This window comes from Haliaeetus albicilla, chromosome 28 (genome assembly GCF_947461875.1).
Source record: "Haliaeetus albicilla chromosome 28, bHalAlb1.1, whole genome shotgun sequence".
In the NCBI taxonomy this organism is placed as follows: domain Eukaryota; kingdom Metazoa; phylum Chordata; class Aves; order Accipitriformes; family Accipitridae; genus Haliaeetus; species Haliaeetus albicilla.
This window is the reverse complement of record NC_091510.1, coordinates 7,689,949-7,717,578: the sequence shown is the minus strand read 5'-3', so window position 1 is coordinate 7,717,578 and position 27,630 is coordinate 7,689,949. Positions and strand designations below refer to the sequence as shown.

Genomic DNA, 27,630 nt, shown 5'->3' with positions numbered 1-27,630 from the left:
TTTTTTTTCCTGGGGCCCAATATTTAATTACCTATAGAAAGTGGATCAGCTTTAGCTGTATCCCAAAGTCCTCACCGAGGAAGTAGGATTTACGGGTCCATATCCTCGCTCCAAAACAGCGTGAGACGGGATTTGACAACTTACCTGCTATGTGAAAATGGTAACTACCTGGCTATTGGGAAACAGTGTCTAGCCAGAGCCAAAAATGTCTGGCTCCTGCCTGTCCCTTCTGTTATGCTTTATTTGGTAGTCATGATCTGAGGAGGCCTAAGACACTGGATCTGACTGGTGAGATAGGCAGGAGAAAGCCTTACTGAAAATGCCCCTGGGGTTAGGCGGGAGCTTGGGATTTGAGCGTCTCGCACAAGCAGGACGTAGGCAGTTCTGACATGCCCACTGGCAGGGACTATGTGGACTTAAGCATCACTGGGGCAACTACAGGGTAACAGCAGATAAGTAGGGGTTTTAAGGATCTTAGAAGCAGTTAAACACTGCTGAAAGAGAATGGAAATTAAAACCCTATGTGTGTAAGGTAATTTTTTAAACGGGACTTAGGTGTTTTTGAAAATATCACCCTGATAACTCAAAACTAAATTTAAATATACAGCGTAAATGCAACTGCATTTTTTTTGTCCTATAATATCATAAAAACTATTTTTTAAGAGATTACATGCTCGATTATACATTCCTTTACAGCAGCTTCATGGCGGGGAAACTCCAGCTGAATAAAGCTAATGTAACGGAGCAGAAAATCAAGCTCTCTGTCTAGTTGGGTCTAATCTCTAATTCACATTTCTAAAAAGTTAGAGAGATGCAGAAGTGGACCCAAAGATTAGGGGATATCAAATGTCCAGACTTTTGGTCCAAGCCAGTCAGAATGCTTCTTTTTCACTGAGTACCAACACTCCAAGGTTTAAACAGTCTGTCCTGGTTTAGCAAAGGCAACAACCTTGCACCTATTAGCAGTTAACCCATGAGACTGCCCATGCATTTAAGCACAAGTATACTATTAAGCACATAAATAGATGCTGTTTACTTTGCTAAAGCAGTGCCACAGTTTTAACATCTTGAAGGGCTGAACTTTCAAGACAACAAGGTTTACCAATTCTTATAAATATCCTCCAAAATATGACTTTTCGTAAATGTGTGACTGTTTTCAACTATGTTGACAACAGTACCATGTCCCCCGAAGTTATTTCAGAGTCCTGACTGTGTGTGGAGCTGATTCCAGTGTCAGAGTCTGTATCATTTATGTCCAGATTAGTCACTCTGTGAACAAAGTCAGGAACAGCAATGCTGTTACTGGAGATGCCGCTGCCCTTGGATGGCTCTTCATTTGATGGCAGCCTAGTTTCAGTGTTGTCTTTAACGTGTAGTAAATTAAATTCTTCCGTAAGAAGTTCATATTCTTTTTCCTTCTTTTGAAGCAGTGAGTCCCTGTATGTAAGTTCTTTCTGAATGCAGCTCAGGTATGAGTTGATTCTCAGACCATCTTTCATACTTTTTTCCAGCTCGTATTTTACACTTTCCAAATTTGAGTTTTCCAGTTCAGGATTAGCAGCTCCTTCTGTGCAAACATCATCTCCATTTTTTTCTGTGCATATACCGTGTACCTCTCTTTCAATTTCAGCACACAGCTTCTCTATCAATTGTTTGTGATGTTTCAGTCTCTCTTCAACCTGTAAAATTCCCTCGCTTTTGCTGAAATAGTCATGCATCTCTTTTTGATCATCTGGTCTACTCCCTTGCTGCTCCGCCTCACTTGGATTGATCATTAAATAGGAGTCCTGCACATAGTTTTCTCCATCATTGGCCACACGATCTAGATGGAATTTTGCTTCACATTTTTCAATTTCCATATCTAATTCCTTCATTCTAAGGACTTGTTGGTGAATGGTATGATCTTGAGAAATGATCAGATGAATCAGTGTCTCCATATTATCTCTCTCTTGCTGAACACTGTCCTGTTTAAGCTTGGCCAGCTTCCGGAAAGTCTTCCTCACAATTTTCTTTTGCTTGTCTATTGGCAACATCTTCATGTAATTTGCTGGACTGAGCTCCCACTGTTTTTCTACATTTTGTACTACCTTAGCTTCAGCTGTCTTCCACAATGGAAATGAGAGGAAAGCATCTGACTTTACCAACACAAAATGCAAATTAGACTGCTCTTCCCCCCAGGCCTTCCAAAGTCTCAGAATCTTTGTCAAGGGAGGAAGTACTCGCTCTGAGCCTCTCCATTTTTCTACAATGCAGTAATCACTAGGTTTTCCAAAAAGGACCTTTTTCTCTCCAAATGTTGCCTGATGTTCCTCAAGCAGTGCTTGAATCACTTCTGCGCAAGTTGTGCGCTTTGTCAGGCCACATACAATCTTCTCTTCCTGGCAAACCCAAACCACAATCTCTCTTTCATTTGAAGCCATGTCCTTGTTGGGAGACCTGGAAAACAAGAAGAGACCAAATAGAAATTACATATCAATGGCACAGACTGTATGAATAATAACTATAATTCTGAAATGACTACCACATCGAAAAATTCCAGTATTATTGTACAAGACAATATACTTGTTTAAATTGCATGAAGAAATATCTTTGGATTAAGTAACAGAAGCACACACCCATTTCAGCTACTGCTTTACCATTATTACTAGTCCAGCTGAATGGGAATCTCACACAAAATGTCTTTTATTAAATTTAGGTTTTGTACACATAAGTGTGTATTAACAGTAAGTGATAAAGTTCAGCAATCTGCATTACATTTCCAGACTGTCCTAGGATAACATAACTTTCAGGTCTGTGTATCTGTTCTCATCACACAGACATTGTGCAAACATTTGTAAGCTCTTAATATCACCAAGGCTTCTGAAGGGAAGAATCATGCCTCCAAATATGCAGTGAACATAGATGGACTGAGAAAAGATGATTAAACATCACCCAAGTTAAAAGAACTTGATGACAGGATAAATCTATAGCTCTTTCGCCACACCTGCACCCACACAAGCATAAACAGTATTTTTTTCCGCTGTGATTTTTCACTAACAAGTCTCAAGAAATTTGTTGCTTTACCTGAAGTACCAAATAGCCTGAATTTGAGCGAGTTGTGAGAGAATACCAGCTGTGAGAGAATACATACATAGGTCTGTGTTTTATAACCTTTGTAATGACACAGAAATGCCAGAAAATGTAAAAAGTTGTCTGGGTTTTTTTAAATTTATTTATGAATTCCAATGAATGTGCTATTAACCTGACATTAATGGCTGGTACCCCCTTATACACTGAGATACCAAGCTTCGGGTGTCTAAGATCCCATTATGGTTACTGTAGCTGTCTAATCAATACAATCAGTGGAGCCTAGAGAGCAATTCAGCTCACTTTACAGTTCATTTCACAATTAACTCTTAAGTTTGTCCCCATCTGAGTAGCCCTATGCTGGCTGAGTGGCCTTGTGGAACCTGTCCAAGATATTCTTGTCCTCTAGCCTCCACATGCATAATCTGCTGCTTGCCCAGACCTGGTGATTTGGCCTCTTGCCTAAAACGATAAAAAGATAAATTCCCTGAGGAAAAATGCATTTCTTTGGATTTTCTCGTATCACTTCCAGTTCATCTGAATGAATGAGATTTAACCCAGTCTGACAGAGAAAGCTTGAAAATGAAAATGGCAATTTGGACAAGATTCAAAGGGCTCAATATGGTGTTTGTTTCTATCTGGGACTACTTATTTGCAGTACTTTTCTAGTCTTCTAAGATGTAGTAGAAATTGAGTTTTACTTGGCTTAATTAGGGTTATACCCTATGATTATTAAAGCAATCCAACTTGTTTCTTTTTCTTAATTATTACACAACACAACAGACACACTGCAGTCCAATAAATTGAACTATGATTGACTCAGCTCTAGGTGCCACTGTGACCAGGAGGCAATAATCCTCAAAAGACAGGAGACTGCAAATGAATACTAATAAAACCTACAAGAGTGAGTTTATTAGTATCATTGCACAGGAGAGCTCTGTCCAACTCCATTGCTCCAGGTCTTGGAACATTCCTCTGTAAAATCTGTGTTTTGGTGGATTACTCTGAGTAATGACATCATTTTCCCACTTCAATAGCTCCCTCTTACAGACCAGCGTTTTACAGTAATTATTTTTTAAAACTGGTGTTCAGAAGATTAATAATGTTTTCATAGACTACTTCTCAAAATAGGAAAGCCTATGTCACAGGCATAGAAAATGGCAAAATGGCACAAAACCCCAGAAATATTCAGGTTTAAAGGGGAGGGGGACGAATGAAAGACGATACCCGATTAAATGGCATTACTGTTAAGTATATCACATGCTAAAAAGTCAGTATCTGCAAGTGGGTTTAGGTTTACAGAATACAGGATGCTATAGAAATATTTTTGCAGATTGGTAGTTAAATGAAACTTACATAAATAGATAATTGCAACGTAAGTCAGCTGTGACTGTAAAATAACTCAGTATTTGTTTTACACTGCAGATATAAAAAGAAAAAACAGATAAACTACAGTTACGTTATGTGTTAAGCATAAAACTATGCAAAATAAATTATCAAAAATACAGTGTTTCAAACCATGTTCACTAGTGATTCATAAATAATTGACCTAGAAATAAAAGTGTATTACCAGTCATTGAATTTCAGTTTAGAAAAGTACTGACAGAAAAACAAAAAAGGCATAAAAATGTAAGAAATAGCAGATTGGGACTTTAAGGCAGTAAATTCAGAGTATGTCTTTCCTGTTGTTTTTTTTGTAATCAATAAATATATTTCAGGAAATGAGTGTTATCTTAGTCTTTTAACATTCTTCTGAGAGTCTTGTACATTTTGTTCGCACATTGAAACTCTTCCTCTTTTTTTCCCCTCATTCTTGTTTTTGGTTGAATGCCATGTTTTCTCCTAGTCAATATTTTCCACGCGTAACAGATTATGTGAGTTAAGCAGAAGCTTACTGTCTCTTTTCCCCCTGGCTCCTTTAAAGCTTTCCTATGAAAACAGTTTTTCTCTGTGATATTAGTAAATCTTCAGATAAATTTGAAAAGCCCTATGTACCCCATAGTATTAGGATACTGATAAATACTTTTGCTATACCCATTTTTTACACGGACTTCCCACAGACTTCAGCAGGAGTTAAGCAAGCTTCTAATGGAAATGCATTGTTTATTGTAAAGCAATCTCTACAGGATCTCTCCAAACAATATGGATGTAAAATAACATTTTTAAATTACTATTTTCGATCATTTTGTAGCTGTTTATCACCCCCTGTTATTTTTTCAGTTATGATGCACCTGCCTACCCGGACTTTACATTGAGCTTTTTGGGGAAGAATTCTTCTTTACTTTGTCTACAGTGTATTTAACATACTGAAGTCCATAACTAAGAGTAGCACTGCACAAATGGATAATGTATGCACAGGCACGTACACAAAGAACTCAAGTAGCTTATACATGAAAATATATACTCAAATATATATATGCAAGTATAGCTTATGTAACATACAACTTGTAATCATATTGTCACCTTTTACAGAAAAGGAGAGGAAAAAAAAAGAAATCCTGAAGACTGCTGTAATTCTTAGATCAAAACAGAACTGTAAAGTGCAAATTCTTTCATTATATTTTCCATGTGTTCATCACAACATATATTATCTTCATTTGTATTCAGTAGCCTCATTAAATTTTTGATCTTTCTTTTTAATCAAAAAGAATTAGCAAGTCATTTATAATCTTACAGTGCCATGGAATTCTAATATCTTCTAAAAAATCAGAAGTGTTCCTGATTATCTTTCACTAAAAAATGGTAAAGTGATGTGGCCTACCATGGACCTTTTAAGTAAAATTTATTGTATTATTCTTTAATCATAGTTAATTCAGGTAGTGCCAAACAAAAATAAAGCTTCAGCGTGTCAGTCATATCATAACCATTATTAAAGACTTGCTTTCAGGATGCAAGAAGATGCTAATATTAGGAAATGTCTTTTGTTAAGCTGTGCTTTACTCATAGAAAGGCAAGAGCAGATTCTGCATATACAAAGTGGAATTCATCTCACTTAGGCATCCGAAAGTTAAGATTTCTGTATAAATTCACCATCAAAGTTCCTCTTTGTCATGAGAGGAGAATGGACCTCCAAGGAGAGTCACCAGAGCCTAAACCATCTATGATCATTAGGATAAATCCTCAAATAAAGGTATTTCTCTCTTTCATTAGCTACAAGAGACCTATGTGGCCACCTTCAACTAAATAGCTCATTTTCAGGTAGCTAAATACAGGTGAGAGTATCCAATCAGATTCAGGTTTATTGTCCAAGAGAAATGTAGCAAGAATGGTTCAGACAGCAGTAGATTTAATAAAAATAACTAAACATGGGACCTACACATTATGACTTCATAGCTTAGTTTAGATGCTGACTATTCCATTTGCTGTTCTATTTATTACTCTTATTTACAAGGAAATTCATTAAGACATTTCAATGCTAAGGAAGATGTAATGCAGTTTGTAACTGCTTGTCTGGAATAAAAGCTTGTTATTCACAGAGGTTTGGGTTTTTTTCTGAGATGCAATAGTAAAAATCACAATATTCAGCAATAAGATCTGCTTTTAGACAGTCATTTTAATGAAGAGGCAAGCTTCTCATATTTACTGGTTCCTTGGCCTTCACATCCTGCAGTTTTGTAAAGGAAACAAAAGAAGTATCATTTTTTAATAACCTATCAATTAATGAATCTGTAATAGCTAAGGTGTTTTTCCAGTTTAAATGTTTGGCTTTCTTGAAAAACAGTTTTGGTAGCAACTTCTTCAAAACAAGCTAGGCAACTACTTAAGCTTTTTCAAAATTTCCTGCTGTTGCTGTAAACAGGCTTTAAAGCTTTCAGGTCTGCCTTGAACTCTGTTTCTTTGAATTAATCACTGAAGTGTTCTACTTACCCATCTATGATTTTAAAGCCTTGATGATAACAACAACTGGCAAGTCTATCTTTTCTTGCAAAGTCACTTGTTGCTCAGAAACAGATGGGAATTTAAGCTTAAGAATGGTCAAAAGTACATTTCCAGTCTTGTTTGTTTGTTTTGATTGCTAGTTTCATGCCTTCTGCTCTTTGCTTCCCTTCATCATGACCCAAAAAAACATTCTAATCATGCTAGAGACCTCACACAAAGTCTTGATTGTGTCAGCCCAAGCTGATTGTTACATGTCAGATAGACACTTCATTAATTTATTATTCAGGCCTAGGGGAAGAAAGGTAATACATTCCAGCAATGTACAGACAAAACAAAAACATGGACGTATGTTGCACAAAGTCAAAATATGAGATAGCTTAAATGCTGGAAGCAGCACTTTTGATATTCACTAACTTTAAGGGATGTCCGGCACAAAAACATACATTTCAAACACATAATTCTTTGCCTTCCTGAAAATTTTAACATTCTTCCTAAATATGCAATATATAGCTTTATAAGCAAACATGCCAAACAAATAAAGGGATCCCCCTACTTTTTAGAATTTCACCTTTATGCCTACAAGATGCTCATTTTTCCTTACTAATTTCAGCAAACATTCTGTTGGGACTAGATCATTTATGTATCATCTTGTTATCAGTTTAATACAGTGTTTCTGATATATTGTTGACACTAAAAGGTAATTTTGTCTTTCTTGAGAAAAAAAAACATAGATAAAACTCTTTTGTCCCTTCACTGTAATAAATTCTTTGTAGACCTTTGCAGAAAAATAGAATGGAATTCCTTTCTCAACATTACCATATTTCTTGACGTACCCACCCCAAGGAAAAACCAGACTGAGTAACTAAAAAATACCTAGGTAATTGCTAGAAATTTCACAGCCAGGACATTTTTGTGAACCCCTTGCTAGTTTAAAGCTTTACTAATTTTAATTCAACATGAACAATTGAACCAATTTCAAGTCAATGTGAGCAACCAACTGAAAGGTTTTTGTCTTAGGAAAGGGATTCAAAACTTGAGATTATATTTATGATCAAAAATTGTATTAGTTGTCTCCTCCCAGAGATTGAAATAAATTATACGGAATAAAAAATCTGCAGGGGAAAATAAATGGCACACAAAGTAATACATTAATTCTTTGCTTGAAAATATATACAACTTAATAATTTATAAATTTGCCATCAAAGAGTTCATGCTGGAAAGCCATTTGTGTGAAATAGCTTAGTCACTTTTTCACCAGCTCATTGGGGAAATCATGTTTTATAATCTCCTTTTTCAGAGATGGAAGAGCTTATACTCATTATGTATGAATTAAATTGCTGTTAATCAGATGTCATACAGTTGTATCTGTTAGTACAAATGTTTGTGGGTTGGAATACTCTTGTGCTTCTTAGTGTAATAATGTCACCTTTTGTTCTTTCATCATTGTATTTGCAAGTGGCACATAATCTGTAATTATTTATTCTTTATGTCAGAAGGATTGTTTCTAGTATTATGCTGCAGATGATAAAACTAATTTAGTCCATTTTAGTGTAGAAAATGAATGAAATTTTGTATTTTTGAGATCTTTTCTTCTCTTCATCTATTTTTTCTCTTTGATGCCGTGCTGGCATAAATACATTCCAGCATACAGAAAACCCAGAAAGCCACATGACACAACTGCCATTTGCAATGCAAAAAAGCAACGGAACAATAATTTATAAACAGCTTTCTATTGACAGTATAAACCCTCTCAATAGCACATTTGAACATACAGTCTAATCTTCAGTCAATTGGACGATAACCGTGGTTTCGGGTTGACTGGCTGCCGTGATGGGGTCCTCCGCTGGCCAGAGCTCTCAGGTAGGTATGCTGTTGTCACAACCTCCCCAGAGTAAGACCAAAGCTAAACTCCTAAGAAACAAACCCCTACATTATGTCAAGATACCGCCCAGAGCAATTCACTTCTTCAATGGAGAAACCAAAAGTGGCTAAGTAACAGAACAGGGGAAAAAAAGGCTTTAAGAGACAACCCGCCTGCTGCCTACAGCATCCTTGCAGCGAAGTCCTTGCCTAGAGCTTCGGTGTCTGCCATCTCAGGGATTCCCTGGAGAGCACTAAGAAACACAAAACTTTCAGGCAGACCCAGGCAGGTGCTCCCTGCACCTCTCAGCAGGCTCTCCCTTCTTTCTCGAGCTGTAAACTCCCAGCTCCTCATCGAGACGTTCTTGCCTCCTCTCTACCTGCCACACTGCATGGTGGGGAACGATCCCCCAGCCAAGCAGGCTCAACCGCTGAGCCACTTGCTCTCTTTTGAAAATGCTGTGACACAGTGGCATAAAACATCCTAAGAAAACAAGAGACATCTGCCACAAAACCATTTAATAATCCCGTGTTTTCAAGGGGGTGGTCTTTCAGCATGCTGCTGGGGCACGCAAATCTGCCCACCTGGATTTTGGCAAGTGTGTATTTGTGCTACGGTCTTCTCTTTGTTCTGCACCCAAAAATGTTTCTTCCATGTGCAAGGGCCCAGAGAACACATGCCTTGTTTAAGCACTTGCTAATAACCTTATTATCTCTGTGTCTCAGATCCCAGCCATAACTACCTATTAAAGAAATTTGATGGCTTTTAATTATACTTCCTTGCTGGAAATAAGAAGAGGCCAATATTACAGGGATACCTACCTGATACAAACAACCTGCATTTGTAGCATAGGATATATGCTAAATGTCATTTGAGAGCTTCTGATACCAGTGACATTTACATGTCAGGGTATATAAGGGCTAATTATTTTATCAGTCACCACATTCCATTTAGAAAGTATAATATTGCTTTTATTATTTATTTTTCAAAATCTCAGCATATTACCATATATATATCTCTCTCAATAAAAGCATATGAGACAGTGGGTGATCATTCTGAAAGAAAAGAACAAAACATATTTTGGCTCTGTGGGATTTTTATCTGTGAAATTTGCAAAAAAGTAAAGCTATTGGTGCCATGTGTTGCAGCCCTCGCTTGGAAGAAACTCTAACTTAATTTGATCCAAACAGATTTTTGACAGTGATTTTAACATTAAAGCTATAAAGAAAACACAGCTCATATGAAAGCTAAGGTCAGAAGTATTTCAACCTTTCAGGTACAAATGGATCATATTAGAAGTTCATACTAAGTTTATTCAGACTATCCACATTTAATCCACCTTTTTTCTCAACTTTCTGTCACCTTCTGTAAAGTCATTCAAAAAGCAATAAAGGCCAAATCTTATACTCGGTATGCCTCCTGCCTAAGTAGATTACATGATTCTGAGTTTCCTAAGGGCAGCAATGAGGAAGTATCTACTCTCTCACCACCCAATGAAGCTGGAACTAGTCCAAAGCCTTAGGGATTCAAGACAGCTTATTAACTAAGTGCATTCTCATTCCCCTTCACCTATCCCTAAAAAACAGTATTAATGGAGGCACGTATTAATGTCCATATCACGTAGGAGATAAAAATTCCATACATGACGTGTCAGGAACTTGGTCCTTCTTCCCTTCTGCATCACACGAAAGTCAGGGCAATGTCTAGCTAAAAAGTATAGCAAGGTAGGACTGGTACTTTAAGTATGATAAGAATAAAAACCATTGGTATAGACAGTCAGAGTAGTCCCAATGCTGCAGGAAGACTTGGAAAGAACACCATAGAATTTGTGAAAACAAAATAATTCTTTCAAAGCAATAACTTAAATTTCTCTCTACCATCTGTTTCTGTATCCATTCAATGGTATTCTGTGATAAAGCTTCCTCCTTTACAGAAATGTACATATGCATTTATTAAAAATAAAATAAAATTAGGCATCTAGATATTCATGTGACTTTTTCAAACATACACATGTACACAGTAGTTTGGATCTTCTAACTGAAATATTTCATATATTTGAAACAAGAAAACAATTTAAACAAAGGCTGTTTTAACTAGCTATGCACAACACACTTCCCCTAGTATAAGTTTATGTTCTTTTTGTAATTCCTTTTTAAATGCATAAATTTTTAACTCAGCAAGATTCCCATACTGTCAGGAAGCCTTGATGAAACATTTTAATTAGCAACAGCTGTTGAAAGTTATGTCCTACATCAATTATCATTTGTGCACTTAAAAACTACAACTAGTTCCTTAATCCTTTCTGCAGAGGAACGCCATCACCTCAGTTAGCTACTGTACAAAAATGCATACATTATAATTCAGCAATGATATATGGTTGAAATTTCTGTTCATCCAATCATTTTATATTAGTGTTCTATGACAAATTTCAGTTAAATAATTTTGGATTGGAATGGGTTAGTACTACTCTGTCATAGAATAACATGAAAGATATGATAGTTTTTAAAAAAATAATTCTCTAAGATAATTATTTTATTGCAAATAAGTCATTCACACCAGAGTTCTTGCTGACTTGCAATGTCAGACTTCAGTAAAAATCCCATGGGAACTTACTTGTGCGCTTCATTCTAATAACTGTACTGCTTGGACACAGGTACCTGAACAGGGACCAATATTTAAGAAAAATAAAATGGAAAAACCCTTGACAGTACTTAAAACAGATGTAAAAGAAATAAAAGCAACCAACAAAAAGAACCAAGAAGGAATGACAGTAATAATTCTATCATCTGGTAAGTAGATGGATAGCAGAGTTTGTACTATGTAGAAAATAAGCCAAGAAATTGCACTAACACAGAATGTTGCACTGACAGAAAGAAAGAAATAAAAGACATTTTAAGAGGAAAGATACACCTTGCTCACTAGATAAGAGCGATAGTTATGGTGGATTATCCTGAACAGTGCCCTGCCCCCCATTTAACAACGACATAACTCTGCGTCATTGCTCCGGTGGCCGATACTGTTTTGCAAAATCTCATTTGCAAAGTCCGAGTGCAGATTTTCAGCAAAGGTGACCAAAAGGCTACCAAGTCCTCCCCTTCGCTTATTAGCTCTGCCCTATACGATGTTTACGCTCCCAGTCACTTAACCTACAGACCAGTGCAGAGGCTGCAGTCTCCAGTCAGACGAAGACTGCGTCAGCCCCGGCCTCTTCCCGTCTTACCTCTGAAATTATTCCTCTCCCCCTAAGGGTACACATTCTCTATAAATTACATCTATGCTTTAAATCTGCCTTCCTGTCAGACAAATCATCATTCCCCCATTGTATATTCAAAGTCATAAGGTTGGTAAGTGGATATTAGTCAAAAAAACGTTTGGAATCGCTTTGAGTAACATCAACAAGTGGGCTGTGTACACAAAGCGTCATGAGAGGTAACACGTTCATCGTATCAGGTCTGTGTTTGTGGTGGCCTGACACAGTGGAGGTTTGAGAACAGAGGAGAGCTAGCTGTCCACCAAAATATTTTCCAAGATGAGCAACAATAACATTAACAATTTGCTTTACTGGGAAAACATGCTTTGATGTGTATATTGCAACTGCTACTGAGGAAGCAGCTGTGATACACGAACGGAAGATCCAGGAAAAACTCCAGAGCCAAAACAAACACTGACATATTCAGTGGTAGTAATTCTTCAGACCACGATGGGGGGGAATGGGAAGATGGGCATTTGCAAATTCCTCAGTGTTAGTAAGCAACATGCAAAGTTTAGGAATATCAACATAGCAAATGCTACATCTTGATTTTGGCCAGTGCGTAGTTCTCACTAGTTGACAAATAAAGATGCCACCGGTACTTTTTATCTACCACAAGAATTTTGCTACATTGCAAAAATACAATCCTCTATATTGTTCTTGTGTCTATTTAAGTGCCTATGCATATTTAAGCACTGGTAACACTATATGAGCTTTATGGGGCTCCTATTAATAACGTACAGAACATGTCTAAAATTCCATCACTTTCAATAATACAGAGGAAGCAGAATCATTTATAGCTCATTTAGAACATAGGCTTCTAAACGATAAAGTTAGAGCTGCTATTACAGCTAATAGAAATTTGGTTTATCTGACTTCTCCCACTAGAATTTTTATAACTGCCTTTTAGAAGCACCCTGGTTGTTTATGAGCTTTTGAGATCAAAGAAGTGAGGGGAATTCCAAGGGTTGAAAGCACAATTTGTGGTGGTGGTGGTGGTGTTCTATGAAATTCAGTTCAGCTTTTGTTGAAAGGCAAACGTATACTAGTTTTCTCCCCTGGGTTTGTTGACATCTTGCCCAGTGAAGAAATAAACACAAAGCATTCTGAGGTTGGGGCTGGACTGCCAAAACTTGAACAAAGCACACTATACATAGACCAGTGATAGTAAGGTAAGTTGCATAGAGGAGCAACATACAGACAAGGAAATAATAAGATTTCATGCCACCTTCCCAATAGTCCCTGGTCTAAAGGAGCTGGGATGGCTGCCTTCTCATAAACCCTTATACACAGTGAGTGGCTTAAACAGTTCAGGGTACCTCTTCTCTACTCCTGGTAGTACCGCGCGAGGCAGATGCTAACCTCATTCACAAGGAAAGGAAAGAAAGTCCAGATGGACTTGGCTTCTTTTCACCAATCCTCAAGCTGAACTCAGGCTCAGCAAAGCATTTCTTCCTTATAGTCTTTTCCTGGTGGCTACCTACTGTAACTACTTCTGTAGCTGCTCTAGCAGCAACCTGTGGCGAATTTCAGAGTTCGGACACTGTGCTTCCGGATTCTGAAAAGGAACATTGTAGGAATCAGTATTTTTATCTTCTGTTTTTTAAACACCCCAACACTCCCCAGACCCATCCACCAAATATATAAAATTATTTACAAGATAACTACCTCAGGAAAGTGATCATCCTAAATACTATTTTTATGGCTATATCTAGTCTTATAGGTTTGCAACTGTATGACTTAAAATATCATTAAGTAATTTAGGCAATCTGATGTCCAGCTGACATTCGCATCTCATTGCTTGTGCCAGATATGCTGGTTTAACCAAAAGTTTCCAGCTTGATAAACTGACAGCAACCTAACCTGGGGTGGAAAAAAAAAAGAAAAGAGAAAAAAGAAAAAAGAAAAAAAAAGAAAAAAATTTAAAAAAAAAAAGAAAAATTTTTTTTTGTTTTTTGAGTAGTGCTCCCTGAGTTGGGTTCTGTGGTGTCAGGTGAGAATAGTATCAGTGCACAGGAAATGGGAGAGTGGCCAGGAGCCTGGAAAGGGGGCTTAGGACTGCCCTTTGTGCAACAGCAAGCCTTTATATCTATCTGTTCAGCCATCTCATCAAACATCACCCTTTCTTAACTTTTTGACATCTAATGATTTTTCAAAAGAGCTTTTTTTGTATATCCTAAAACCTAGTTAGAGTATCTCTTTACAGTTTGCCAGGAGTGAGAAAGGCAGGATGGGCTTTAATTTTCTTCTGTATTTATTGCTATAAATTTTGCAGAGCAAACCACCCCACTTTGAAATTATACGGTATGAGCTTCCCTATTTCATTTGCTTTCATTAAATTATATTGAAGATGTCACCTCAAAAGGGGTTCTATCAAGACCTCATTTACAATCAATTCTTTTTTTTTTTTTTTCCCAATTTCTCTCTCAAACTTTCTGAAAGATAATTCAGTGACAAATGTGTTCCATTACTTACAGTATTTGAAGAGCTGAAAGGAAAAAAGATGAGATGATGAAGTGGACTCTTACATAACTCTTCACTCTCAAGAGCTAAATTAAGTACTAGATACATAATTACGCTAACAAGAAGAGTGGACATAAATTTTAAAAAAAAGAAACCTGAAGCATTTTAGTGTCCATTGACAATCTGAGAGATTTGTGCAGCTTATGCTTTCAAGTAATTTTCTAAAATTGCTTATCAATGAATGCTTCAATATGTGGTTAGTCAGACACAGGCTGATAGGGTCTCTGAAATATCATCACATCCTCCCTGAAGAAGCTACTGAACAAATGAAATAAATTGTTAACCTTACCAACTGTGCTCTGCCCTGGCAAGGGATATGCTAAAGAGGGCACAGGAGCTTGCAAAACTAGTTCTAGCCAGCTGGGGAATAGGGAGAGGGAAGGCAAGAAGGAGGAATTGCTGTCTGGAAGCAAGGTTAATGCTGGATCATAAAGATCAAGAGCAATGGGAAATTCACTGGATTAACGTAAAGAAGAAAGCGTAGGCAAAAGAGAGTTACAGAGAACAGCATCCAGCAGCAGACACACACAATTTTTAGCTGTGAGAAGATGAAGGAATCTGACTACAGCGGAAAGACATTCCATGATTCAGATAAAAAGCCATGTGAAACCTAAAATATTTGAATGATCATGACTTAAGCTGCAAACCTGTTGTAGAACAGAGCTAATGAGTACAGATAATGAGTTTCCAGCTGGGGCCACCTGAAGAGTCTCATAGCCATGTCAGTTGGCCATCATATCCCTCCCACTCGAACTGAGCTGCTTGAGCTGACCTCCAAACCATATGAGTCATGGTGAATTAGACCATAAAGGCCTTGTTAAACCATCTAAGATAACCCACCTGAATGTGACTGAACAGTTTAGGAAGAAATCATTCAAAAATTTGATGCAGCTGAAAAGATGGTAACCCATGGCAAAAGATTTGTGATGAACAGTGGGAGCAGGTGTGGGCCAAAAACCAGCAGTGGGCACAGCTGAAGCCAAACAAGCCCAGGTGTCTGTGGCTAAAGACCAAGGCAGGCCCAAGAAATAATGGGGCTAGTTTTACGAGACACATCTACAGCAGGACGGTGATTATCCCAAGAGGGCTGTGACACCAGAAAGACACTGCAAACTACTTGTTGTCTTTAGTTCACGGAAAGCCAGACTGAGTCAACATTCAAATTAATCCAATGTTTCTTTATTTCATACATCCAAATGTCTTTGCAGGTGGGGATCCTTTCAACATATGAGCAACTCAGATGACTTCATAGCTCAGGGAGGATAAAAAGGCAGTTTACTTCTAACAAGGCACTTCGTAAGCTGAATGGATACCACAGTGACAGCTGAATGAAGGCATTCTTCCTTCTGCCATGCGAACAACTCTGTGATGTTTGGAGAAATGTACATATTTAGCATTCTTCCGTGACACGTTCACATTCTGTTTGTCACTTCTGCCTTTTAAAGAACCCTGGTGTGTACCGAGTTTTGTAATACGTAGGTACATGTGCATGCAATCTACAAAAGTGGCTATTTTGGCACATTGTTTATATATACGATGATTTGGCAGTTGTAATGTATTTTACTGTATGTTAGATGTAGATGATACAGGTTAGATCTATAATAAGATATGTGACAGTATCTCTTATGTGCTATAGCTATGCATTACATGATCACATACAACACAAGCTGTCATATATGCATGTATATACTGAAAATGTGCCTACCACACACAAGCGCTTTAGCAGGAAGAAATATGCTTAAGTTGCAGTCAAGAGCTCAAAAATTTTAAGCATTGGAGTTAAAGTTTTCCATGCTACTTTGTTCAACAAAAATGAATTTGATTCAGTGTATCCGTAGCGAGGCGCATTCTCTCCGCTACATTGGACCCCTGCCTCACCTGAATGCATACAATAGACAATATTCAGTTTTGCAGAACCACAGAAGGTACTGAGATATTGCAGACACTGAGTGTTAAAACTTTCAGGTGTCTTCCCCACTGCTGAAATTCATAATCGCCTCTTGGACACCTAAACTTCCACAAAAAGTGCTACAGAAGAGTTCAACTCCAAACAATGGGATTTGCTGAAACCAACAAGTTCAGCAGGAGCTGACCTAAAGTAGGCAGAAACATGAACAGAAAGGTAGGACTTAAGTCTGTTAGACTACATTCAGGTGTTCACTGATTAAAAAATACAATATTAATTAAAATAGCAACCAAAAGCCTGATCCCCCTTCTCCCACTGAAGCCTTCAACACAAATCCTTGTCTTTCTCTGGGTTGCCGTAACTCATATGAACCAGGACAAAATGGAACAGCTGCAATGGGAAATACTGAGAGAATTTCAGTTTAAAACAACTTGACAGGACTTTCCTGACAGATACTTGTTGAGGACACCAGTGTGGGCATCTCACAGGCGTGTTCTGCCCAGCGGCGTGCCTGGCTGCACTTTGTGTGGTGTTGCACATGCTCGGAGCAGGGCTATTGGACGGGACTTCGTGGTTGAAAAAAGCTGAAAGACTGCCGCCACCTTAATTTTGGAAAGGTGTGAGGAAGGCACATAACTGCAGGGTTTTCAGGACTGATATAAGACAGGATAGGAGTGTAGGTGGCTGGGGAGTGCTGCCAGTCAACATGTTACTACCTCAGGATTTTGTCATAATTTTGTGAACATCAGAAGATCTTAAAGCTTGTCTTAGGTGACCACAGTGACATTTAGGTACCAAAGTGTCCTTCAAAAATCTAGCTGTTATTACTTACGTTTGTTCAGTATGTGTCCATTTTATATCTTCTCTCCTATGTACAGTAGTACTCTTTATAGAAGACACATTTCTTAATTTAATCTTTTCCTATATGCCTTTTGTCACCAGATATTCAATTGCTTCACAAGCTGACACATTACTGAATTTATCTCCGCATAGTCTTGTAGGGAGAGAACTCCCTTTTACAAACCAAAGCTCAAAAAGATTTAGGCCAAAGCTATCCACTTGTTTAAGTTCCCACTCTGGCTAATCAAAATGATATCTACAGAGATGTCCAAAGCAGGACATCCATAAACTTCCTTTCCTCAGCCCTTGTGCAAAACAGATTACAGGACATTGAATTAGCAAATGAGGAACACGCAGTGAGCAACCACGTTTGTAAACTGCGGTTTATGTGACTTGCCCAGCATCACATAGAAATTTTGTGGCAGGGACAGAGAAGACATCCATGCTATTAGGATGGTTCTCCCTTAATAATACATTACCCACCTGTAATTCACCTCTCTCCATTCACTATTCCCTTTTTAATTTCTAAAATGAGTGGTACAAAAGATGGTTAATTAGGTGCTCTACAAAGTCTGAGAATGCTCCGTGGAGACCTTCCCTTTGAAAGTGATTGGGGTGGAGCTCATGTCATCTACCTTAAGCTATTTAAAATGTAAATGTGTAGTCAAAGATAATTTTCTGACCTTCCTCTGTAATCAGTGGCATAAGATAGGCACCTCCAAAAGGGTGACTAATCCCATACTGAAAGCCTGTCTAAGGCTGAATGAATTGCCCTCTGGAAGTGTTTAGATGTATCCATTAACTACAAAGAGTACCTAGATGACTAGATACCTAAATTTTCAATGGCTCAAGTTGAGTAAGATGAAGCTTCACTTCTGTGTTTTACTGTGTACCTGAATCCTATGAACAGTATGAGTGTCAGTAAAAGTAAGTACTGTGACCATCCACAACTGCAGTTCCAAAAATAACTCAGATATTTGTCTGACACCTGTAGTGGCCTTCATGGGTAAACAAACATGATTAGTTATCTGTCTAGACCTTAAAGTACCAGAAGTCTGGGAAAGTGCAGTAAAGTCAATACCAATCCTAATTTTTTGTTAGAAAACTGGATTTGTACAGAGCTTTTCAGTAAAACAGGATACTTACAACAAAGTGGCCCTGAGAAATAGAGGCAATAGTCGAGTTAAACAAGTACACTTAGTGCCTTAGCAATCAGTAAAGAGGAAGTCTGTCAACAGGTAACATTCAAGTGAAGCAACAGTTCAGAACATCAGCTTACCAGCTATGAAGCCAACAGAAACAAAAGCAGCTGAAAATCAGCGTATGATCTCGCATTTAAAAATATCAGTAAGCCACTCTTTCATTAGCGAGCAGAATCTGATAATTTCCTATGACAAATGAGGCATATTTTATGTCATCAAAACAGTGCCCAAACTGTTGTTCTGAAAAATTTTGTAGTTTAAAAGTGCTTTCACAGTGGCAACTACCCTCTGTAGAAATAATCCTTTTGAATTTGGAGGAGGTTGGGGAAAGAAAACTAAGGTGTTCCACATGGATGAAGGAATCTATTAACACAGAGCAAATTGCAGGTTCGAGACCCAAGGGCAGACTCTCTTAAAAATTAGTAGTCTTCACGCAACTACATTATTCCACTGAGGTCATGCATCCTTACAAGTTAAAGTAAGGTAAACATACTTATATGACCAAAACAAAACTTGGTCTAATAGATTATTACATTTTTATAAACCTGATTTTGTCCCTGAACATAAGAACATGCTTTTGCATATTTATTTTAACCTTTATTAGTTTTGTATTATTAAAAGAAGGACAAAATAAATATCTTGTGCTTTTCAAAAGAGCTGACTGTATTTTTCATTATGATGGGAAATTCATAACTCAGAATTCTTTACATTAATGAATGAGAACAGATTGGGATGGAGAATAAAGAAAGCAAATTAATCAGATTGACAGTTTTGACCCTCAAAACAGACAGATTATATTTAGGTATTTCATTCACAGCAAACACCTACCCTCTGTATAAATACATTTTCCTCCTATCACTACTCCGCAGCTGACTGATGAATGTGAAACCCAACCCAGGAAAACAGAGGTTTACATCACCTCCAGGATTACAACATAAGAAATAAGTTGGTAGCCTGGCTTCTTCTAATGCTAATACTCAAAAAATTTATGTCTAGAAAGCATCTAAACTACACATGAAATGGTTCAAATTGACAGAGGCAAACATGTATTCAGGCAGACAGGAGTGAGGGAAATAGGAAAAAGCTGGAGAAAAAGAATCACATCTTTAAATAAAGTGCATTTGAGAGGTGTGCCAAACTTGCACTGGAAAATTTTCTTTCAAATTTAGTGTTTTTTATTCCTGTCCACATGATACCAGGACTCAGGTTTCATAGTATTAAAAATATAATTACGTGACAACTTTATTATCATTACCAGTGAAAACCTTCCCTTCTGATTTTTGGTTTCAAAAGTTAACTTTCTTTCCTTATGTTCACCTCATGAAACCACCTCAAAATCTGTTAAGATACACATGGCATTTTTTTATTTCTTTCCCTTTCTGTGATGTTACAAACCTCCTCACAAGCCATTTGCAACATTATGAAAGACTTTAGATGGTTGAAAATTCCCCAGTGAATCATATGAAATCAAACCTAAACAATCCACAGAGTATTCTCATTTCTCTGCATGGCAGCCAGCTCTAGTGGACTGTACAAGAATTAGAAACAAGGAACTCCCAGATTTTATTCATACCTCTCCCACCAACTGCCTTTACACTCTGCACTTCTACAGATTTTACACTGTCTAGTCATGCCCTACTTATTTTCCTGAGGCATGTACATATTATCACCCAAGTTACAGCTAAGGAAAACTAAGTATGCTTATCAGTTGTCTGAGGTCACAAGTCGGTATCGTTATCACTATTACAACACATGCACCTTAAGTCTTAAGTGCATTTCTGGATAGGTCAAGACAGGAAAAGGCAACTAGTGGGTCATTCTGGTGCCTACGTGAGGCAAGTTCCAGAAAGGTGCTCAAAAAAGTTTTCTTTTGGACAAGGCTCCCCAAAAAATGCAGCTTCCAAAACCACTAATTAGCTCTTGACTTTTATTTTTATGTGTAACACATAAGCATGAGAAAGGATTTATGAAAACTTCTCATTTTTATTGCAAGAAGTTTGCAGGTCCATAGAAAATTTACAACCCTGGAAGGTAAAATGCCATCACCAGAATTTACAGGAAAATACTGCTCTCAGTTCTAAGTAATTTTTTCTAATCGGAGACATAGGCATGAAATAACTGATAAAAAAAAAAAAAAGACCAGATGCAAACTGATCTGATAGAAATTTTCAGAGAACCCTGCATGACATTTGTCTGTAATACAGTATCTTGCCTACCTGAAAATTACACTGAACTGTATTTGTTTAGTACCAACATTCTGTAGAGGATGGTTCTGGCCTGTGATACACAAATAAGTTCAGTCATCTGTTTTCCCCTCTAATTCCATTTGACTGGTCACTCTTTCTTTCTGTTTATCCTGAAACCATTTGACTCTTTCTGTTGTGTCCTGTGTGATACTTGGGGAATTGCTAGCATGGTAATAATACAGAAGAAGACAGAAAGTCACCATCTTGAGAGAATCATAACACATAAGAGAAACAGTAGAAGTGACAATAATAGCTCAGTTACCCATGAACATGACTGGGTACCAATATGTCCAACATTCAGTTCTAGGCTTCACGTAGTGTGTGGTCTCAAACAAAAACTTTATCTTGCATCATCCTTTCTGTCACCATTAATAAGGATTTATCTACATACTAAATATAGAATTTAGATGAACTAATTAAGGCTTGTACAGCATATGTGATGTTAATGCTTGCAAATAATAATGTTTAAGACCATAATTTTAAATTGTTATTATTCATCATATGAAACAAACAAAACAAAAAAATAAGATTTTCTGAGCATAGTCAATCAAGAAGTACTACTCTGTGATTATCACTGACTTTTTATTAAAGTTATTAGAATTTTTTAAAAATTCCCATCTCTGAAAACTTACATCTCTCTACCGAAATCAATATATATTTAGCAACATGTCTGAGTCTTTTCTCTGCAAGTAAAATGTTAATTTTTCATCGGTAAAATATGAAATCACCACTGACCAGTAAGATTTTTCCTCTGTATTACTAAAAACATGTTTCTTTGTCTGAAATGTATCTTCTCAGCCTGACTCTACATTATATTAGTGTTTCGGATTAGCTTCAACTTAACCTAAGTAATGCTCTTCCCTTAGATGGTGTAGTATTACACACATCTATTACTCATTTTATTTACCCCTTTGGAATGAAATAGCTGTCTGCCCTCCTGGAATAGTAGATAATTAACTCTTTAGAAATAAGGTTAGTGTTTTGCTAGACGAAAAGCTCTTCCTGAAAGTGAAGTGAACAAATATGTACAAAGATTATTAGAAAATGTATGCAACCATTTTGACCTGAGACAAAGCTGACAAGCCAGACCAGAAAATAAATTATAACGTATGAACTCTGGCTCAAACAGGAACAATGTCTTTGATAGTTCACGAATACATCTCACGCTCAAGGAAAAGTAAAAATATGGAGAAGAGTGTGTTCCACCATTACCAAACAAGCACCATTACCACAGATAGTACCACTAACTCTAAATAAGCTTTTACCTACCCCCTCCAACATACATACCAAATGTCTGGCAGTCTTGAATCAAAAAGCACCTTTATAGCTTCCTATAGACTTTTCTCCGGGTATGCTCATCCAAGAGGAGAACTATTAGACATCTCACATGATCCCATGAGACTTACACTGTGGGTCACACACAGTTCATTCAGATAAGCAGCTGATCTCCAAGAGCTTTTCCAGTCCAAACCTAAATGCTGAGCATTTTCAGTTTTGCTTCACCAAGGCTTGAAATGTACAGCAGTGTACTCAACCGTAGAGCAGTAGAGATGTTCAGAGCAACACTCAAATCACTGCGCTAACTAGGTGCGATGAGAAGCTACTGGAGGGAGGGAGGAAGGGAGGGAACACAGTAATGCTAGGTCAGTATCAAATAGATGAAGTCTCTAATCTAATTCATTACCCTGCACTGTAATATAAAACCAGAGAGAATAATTGAATGTTTCTCTCACTGGGGAGGGGCCTCTGACTGTCAGGACAGGAAGAACTCCCTCTATATCCGTATGAATGAATGGATATATATGGTTTTTCTTTCTACCTCTGAACCGGAGATGAGCAGACGTGCAGACGTGAAGAGTAGGCAAAGGAAGTCTTTGCCTCCTGTACAGAAACACCATGCTAACTGCTGTGGCACTGAGATATTGACAGTAAAAGGTGGAAAAAAACAGGAAGGAAAAACCAAAGCAATAAATACACTTAAATAATAACAGATTTGTAAGACAACTGTTTCATCATCAAACAGTACTCGGAGTTCAGATGTGTTGTATGTCAACAGAGCATACTAATGGTTGTGGTAAACTTAGGACCAGTATGAATTATATTGGCAAAAATATTTCTCAAGCTATTTGTGCCTAACAGAACAGCCCTACAGCATCAAGGACAATTACATGAAGAAAACGAATTATCTGTACCCTCTCCCTTTCAGTTTGCAACCTCCCTGGCTACAACTTGCATGGAACAGTAGAGCTTTGACAAGTTTTGGTAGGGTTTATGTGAAAAACCCAAGGAAGTGTCTTCAATGAAAGAGAAATAGCAATGGACTCGGCTTTCTTGGTGTGAGATCACTGGGCAGATGAGACAATGATAGATCCAGGTATCCTTGAGGTGATGGGTTAACGTTTGAAGTAGTTAAATGAACCTAAAGAGCCATTCTCAGAAGTGACCAAATCTAGCAGCCAAGAGCAGAGAAGTCCTAATCTTATAGAAAATCAGTGGGACATAGATTCCTGCTCTACTTAGCAACCAGGAAATCATATACAATGTGAAACCCTGGTACATAAACACTGCGAGTATATATGCCTTGTATTTGTTGCTCATATTTGGACAGGGAGCTGTTCTGTCTCTGCGCAGTGCCATGTGCCAGATCAATACTAAACACCTGCGAAGAACTCGGTGCCCTGTCTCTTACTCATCTTTGGCTGAGCATTCCCTCACATTGCCACACTTCCAAAGTGTGAGGTGAGCTGAGCATTCTTCACAGTTCCAGAGAACAGCATCTTTAAGAGATTGGCATAAAAATAAATCCCCCTGAGTGTATCCATGTTACGGAGGCTTAGTCCTGCAGGAAAAAGTCCTTTTTCCTCTCTTGCCTTACAGGGTACAGCCTGTCCTTGCTGAGCACATTTGGATTTGTAGGTGGGTGGGGCATGGCCTTGCTACCTCTTGGATGTATTGTTCTCCAAGGGACACACTGACAAGCACATACATGCTCTGGGGACTATGATTATTTCTGGTTGTCATGGGTGGTCAAAGAAGAATAGTGTAAAAACTCCTCATAACTCTTGAAAAAAATATCAAGATATCACTCATTCTCTTCCTGGCCAAGAAAAAATACGTTGGGCCACATTCCTAGCAGCTGCTCCTCTGAAATCAAATCAGGGCTTACAGGGATCTAATGGTTACTGAGGCCTTGTGCTGTCTTTCTGCATGATTGAGATTTCAGCAGCCCGAGAGCGTAATACCGACTGAAGATCATTCAAATACTAGAAGCAGCTCAACACAGGTTTTGTCTTCCTGCGGTTTAATCTCAGTTTCTTTCTCTAAAGGCTCGTGGCATCACCACCAACATCCCCCGGCTCTTGCTCAAATACCTCCTACGCAGAGATACAGTTAGAGTAACTAACCTCTTTGTTTAAACTCTGAGGTCTTAGGGGTAGAGACTGACATTTTGTGATCTGGATGTGAAGAGTCTACTACGAAATAGGGCCCTGCTCTGGGACCTCTGGGCAATGCTGCAAGACAAGCACTAATTACAGAGGTGTCATCTTGTTATCTGAGCAAATGACTGTAACGCCTTCATTTTCCTTCTGGCTCTTCTTCCACCTACCTTCATTGCCTTGACTTAGCTTTATGTCCTCCTCCTGTAAACATCGATTTTATTCCTCATTTGCTTATCTTGTAACTCTCAAGAGTTATATTTATATAGCATTTAATGACCATATAGCAAATGGTCATTAAAAACTTTCAGTGAAAAAGCAAGAAACCTGAGCTTCTCAAAAAGAGGGACAAGCACTAGACCTAATAAACAAAGCAGCAGATTAAATATGTACATATATGCATGTCCCTTTTTGGTCCCTCTTTACAGGCAGGCAAACTAAGACAAGGTAATAAGCCACAAGTTCTGACTCCCCAACTACTGCCCTAAACAGAGTCAAGGATTTTAAGCTCACTTGACTTCCTTTTCAAGGTTTCAAATGACTTCACAAAGATACAATTATAATGAAAAAAGAGTTATTGCACAGCTCTTCAATCATACTACAAGACCCTTTTACTAACGGCATAAGCAAAGTTTAATTCTCAAAATTCAGTACCAAAAGCTAATGTTAAATACATAGAAATTTAAATATTTTAAGAGACAATAACACATCTGAAGAATTATGTAGTTTGCTTTGTTCCTGACACCCCTCCTCCCCGCCCCATTTCTGTAGTCACAAGACTTTCAGCCCCTTCTTATTGCCACAACAGCTCTCTGGCATTAAAGGCATTAATTTCTTTTTTTTCGGGGAGGAGGACGAGGGGAAGGGGAGGGTGAAATGAGAAGAAAGTACTAGATGTTCACAGTAATGCTTCCTTTGGTGTTTTAATTTTTATTGCCTATTTAAAGCTTTGGATTATGACTTTCTTTTCCTGAGGAATAAGATGTCCCATCAGCAGACACAGTGAGATTGATGCAATTAGTGTGAAGATATTTTAAACAGCCGAAAGAGCAACAGTTTCACCATTGAACAGAGTGGAACTGCGCTTTGTGATTTAACACAGTTATTCAGGTAATTGATGGCAGTAGCAAAACTTCTAATAGTAATACGTTTACAGCTCTATGTAAAAGCAATTTCATGTAAAGTTCATGTCTACCTTTCCAGATCTTCTAAGCATAAAATGGCCATGTGGGAAATACACCAAAGTTTTCCTGTTTCCAGACACATTAGCAATATACACTGCTTAATCAGTAACCTACAATATTAATAATTCTAAAATAGTATCCTATTTATTAAACCTTGACTGTTACAGTCTTTCTGATTTATGTTCCACGTAATACGCTAAGTTAATATTTTCACACAATCCCAACAAATACAACCCCCCCTGAATAACTTTCAGTGTATTGAATGGGAAAACCAAAAGGCAAACCTGGAAAAACTCAGGACATTTTTACAAGACTTTTTAGGGTCCAATTACATTCCCTCTGAAAAAGATTCTCCCTTACGTGCCCTTAAATATGAATTCAATCTCAGTGGAGAGCACCAGTCAAAGCGGGGAAGAGATCACAAGTGATTTTTTTGTTTCTCGCCAAGCCAAAATTCCAGCGATCTGTTTCTGTTCAGACTTAGCTAGGCGGGTTCGCCCACTATAAATTCCATAGGGTCCGAGCAAATTGACTCTTAAGAAACCCAGTGCCACCCTAGCCCTTAGAATGATTCTATAACTCTTTTTTTCTTCTTTTTCCAGTTGGTGTGCGTGATGGCATGTGGAAGCACCCACAACCTGAGGGGCGAAGTCCCCATACAGAAACTTGGCAGAGGCCAACCCAAGGACCCCCCCAGCTGTCACCCTGAATATTTGGGGGGTGCAAAAAGAAAAAACAACCCATAGGCAGTCAAGTCCGGCTCAGACTACAGGCTACCCCGCAAAAAACCACCCTCCCTTCCCTGCCTACGCTGGAAGAGCGATGCTCTCCCACCTCCCACCTTACAGCCCCCCCAAGTTTGGGGACGGGTTTGATCCGCGGGGGCTGCGGGTCGCGGCTCTCCCTCCCGGGGAACACCAGCCCGGCCCGGTTCGGCTCTCCCGGGAGAAACACGGGCAGTTTTTTTGTCCCAGAGAAGGGTGAGGGGCTCCGGGACCGTGTCCCCCCACCCCCCGCCAGCTTTTCCCTCCCGGTCCCGGCCGAGCCTCACCTCGGTCACACTTCCCAGGTCCGCCGGGGTTTGGACGGGGGGGGGGGGGTCAAAGTCAGCAAAAGCTTTCTTGCCCTCACTCAAAATACTGCCCAGGGCTCCAAAGAGCCGGAGTGAAGAGGGGAAAGGGTCCCGGGGGGGGAACACTCCTTCCCTCCGGTCCGGCTCCCCGGAGCCGCAGGTGAGTCCCGGAATTCCAGCTCCCGGGAACGGCGTGGGGCCGCAGCAAGGCATCCTCCCCCCCCCCAGAACCGAAAAAAAAAAAAAGAAAAAAAGTACAAAAGCAATCCATCCCATCCCTCCCTCCCTTTTCCTCCGCGTACCCACGCTCTTTACCTGGTTTTATGCCGGGTTTTTAATAAATTCCTTCCAAAGGGAGCCATGATCCCAGCGGCAGAAGCATAACATCAGCGATCCCCAAAGAATTCGAGGGTGTTCCCTACTCCCCTATTTTTTATTTTTTTTTTTTTTTTCCCTGAGCGCCTTCCAGCTTGTTAATAGTCACCGAGCGTAGCGATGAGCTGGAAGTTGTGCAATTTACTGCTAACTTTGAACTCCGGCTTGTTGCTGCTGCTGCACCTTTGGAGTCCTGCCCAGCTGCAAACTTGAAGGAGGCGTTTAGGAGGAGGAAAAAGAAAGGAGGGAGTGTGTGTAAGGGGGGTGGAAATACGCACTTGCTCCTCTGATGTGAAGTTATGCACAGAACTTGCTAAACTTTCAGCCTCGTCGCCCCTCAGGGCACCAGGCAGCAAATGGGAAAAGCAGGGGGTTTGCTCCGGTGGGGAACTCTGTTAAAAAAAAAAAAAAAAAAAAGAAAAAAAAAAAAGAAAAGGAAAAAAACCCCCACACAACAAAAGGGCTGAAAACTTTTCCCGGGAGGCTCCAGCCACTTCAGGTCAAGTCGTTCAGCTAAACAGCAGCGTTAATGAAGGGCAAGCAACAGTTGCCACACCAGTTCCCAGTGCATAATAACCTGCCTTCTCAGTACCTCTTTACAAGGTGTCAGACAAGTAATGGGAAGATGAAGGGAAAAAAAAATAAAGCTCTGTGGCCCCTCTGCCCTCCCCGGATTTTTAAGTAAACGAGCTATTTGCGTGAAAGCCTTCACAGACTAAAAGCACCTCCGCAAACCTCTTAAGCGTGGCCTAGCAGAGACCGAGCGTGGCAGCGAGGCGAAAAGCTCAG

The 27,630-nt window shown here is 38.8% G+C and overlaps 1 protein-coding gene across 2 annotated transcripts; it reads right to left on the bottom strand.

The window, feature by feature from the left end:
• Positions 1–27,630, bottom strand: RASSF9 (Ras association domain family member 9). Of its 2 annotated transcripts, none has more exons than XM_069773266.1 (2): positions 26,782–27,630; positions 1–2,436 (listed from the first exon to the last, which is right to left on the bottom strand). In XM_069773266.1, the coding sequence occupies exons 1-2, from the start codon at positions 26,826–26,828 to the stop codon at positions 1,161–1,163; spliced, it is 1,323 nt and encodes a 440-aa protein (XP_069629367.1). In that variant the 5' UTR covers positions 26,829–27,630; the 3' UTR covers positions 1–1,160. The 2 variants fall into 2 exon arrangements, with proteins under 2 accessions (XP_069629367.1, XP_069629368.1); XM_069773267.1 differs by lacking the exon at positions 26,782–27,630 and adding an exon at positions 22,061–22,372.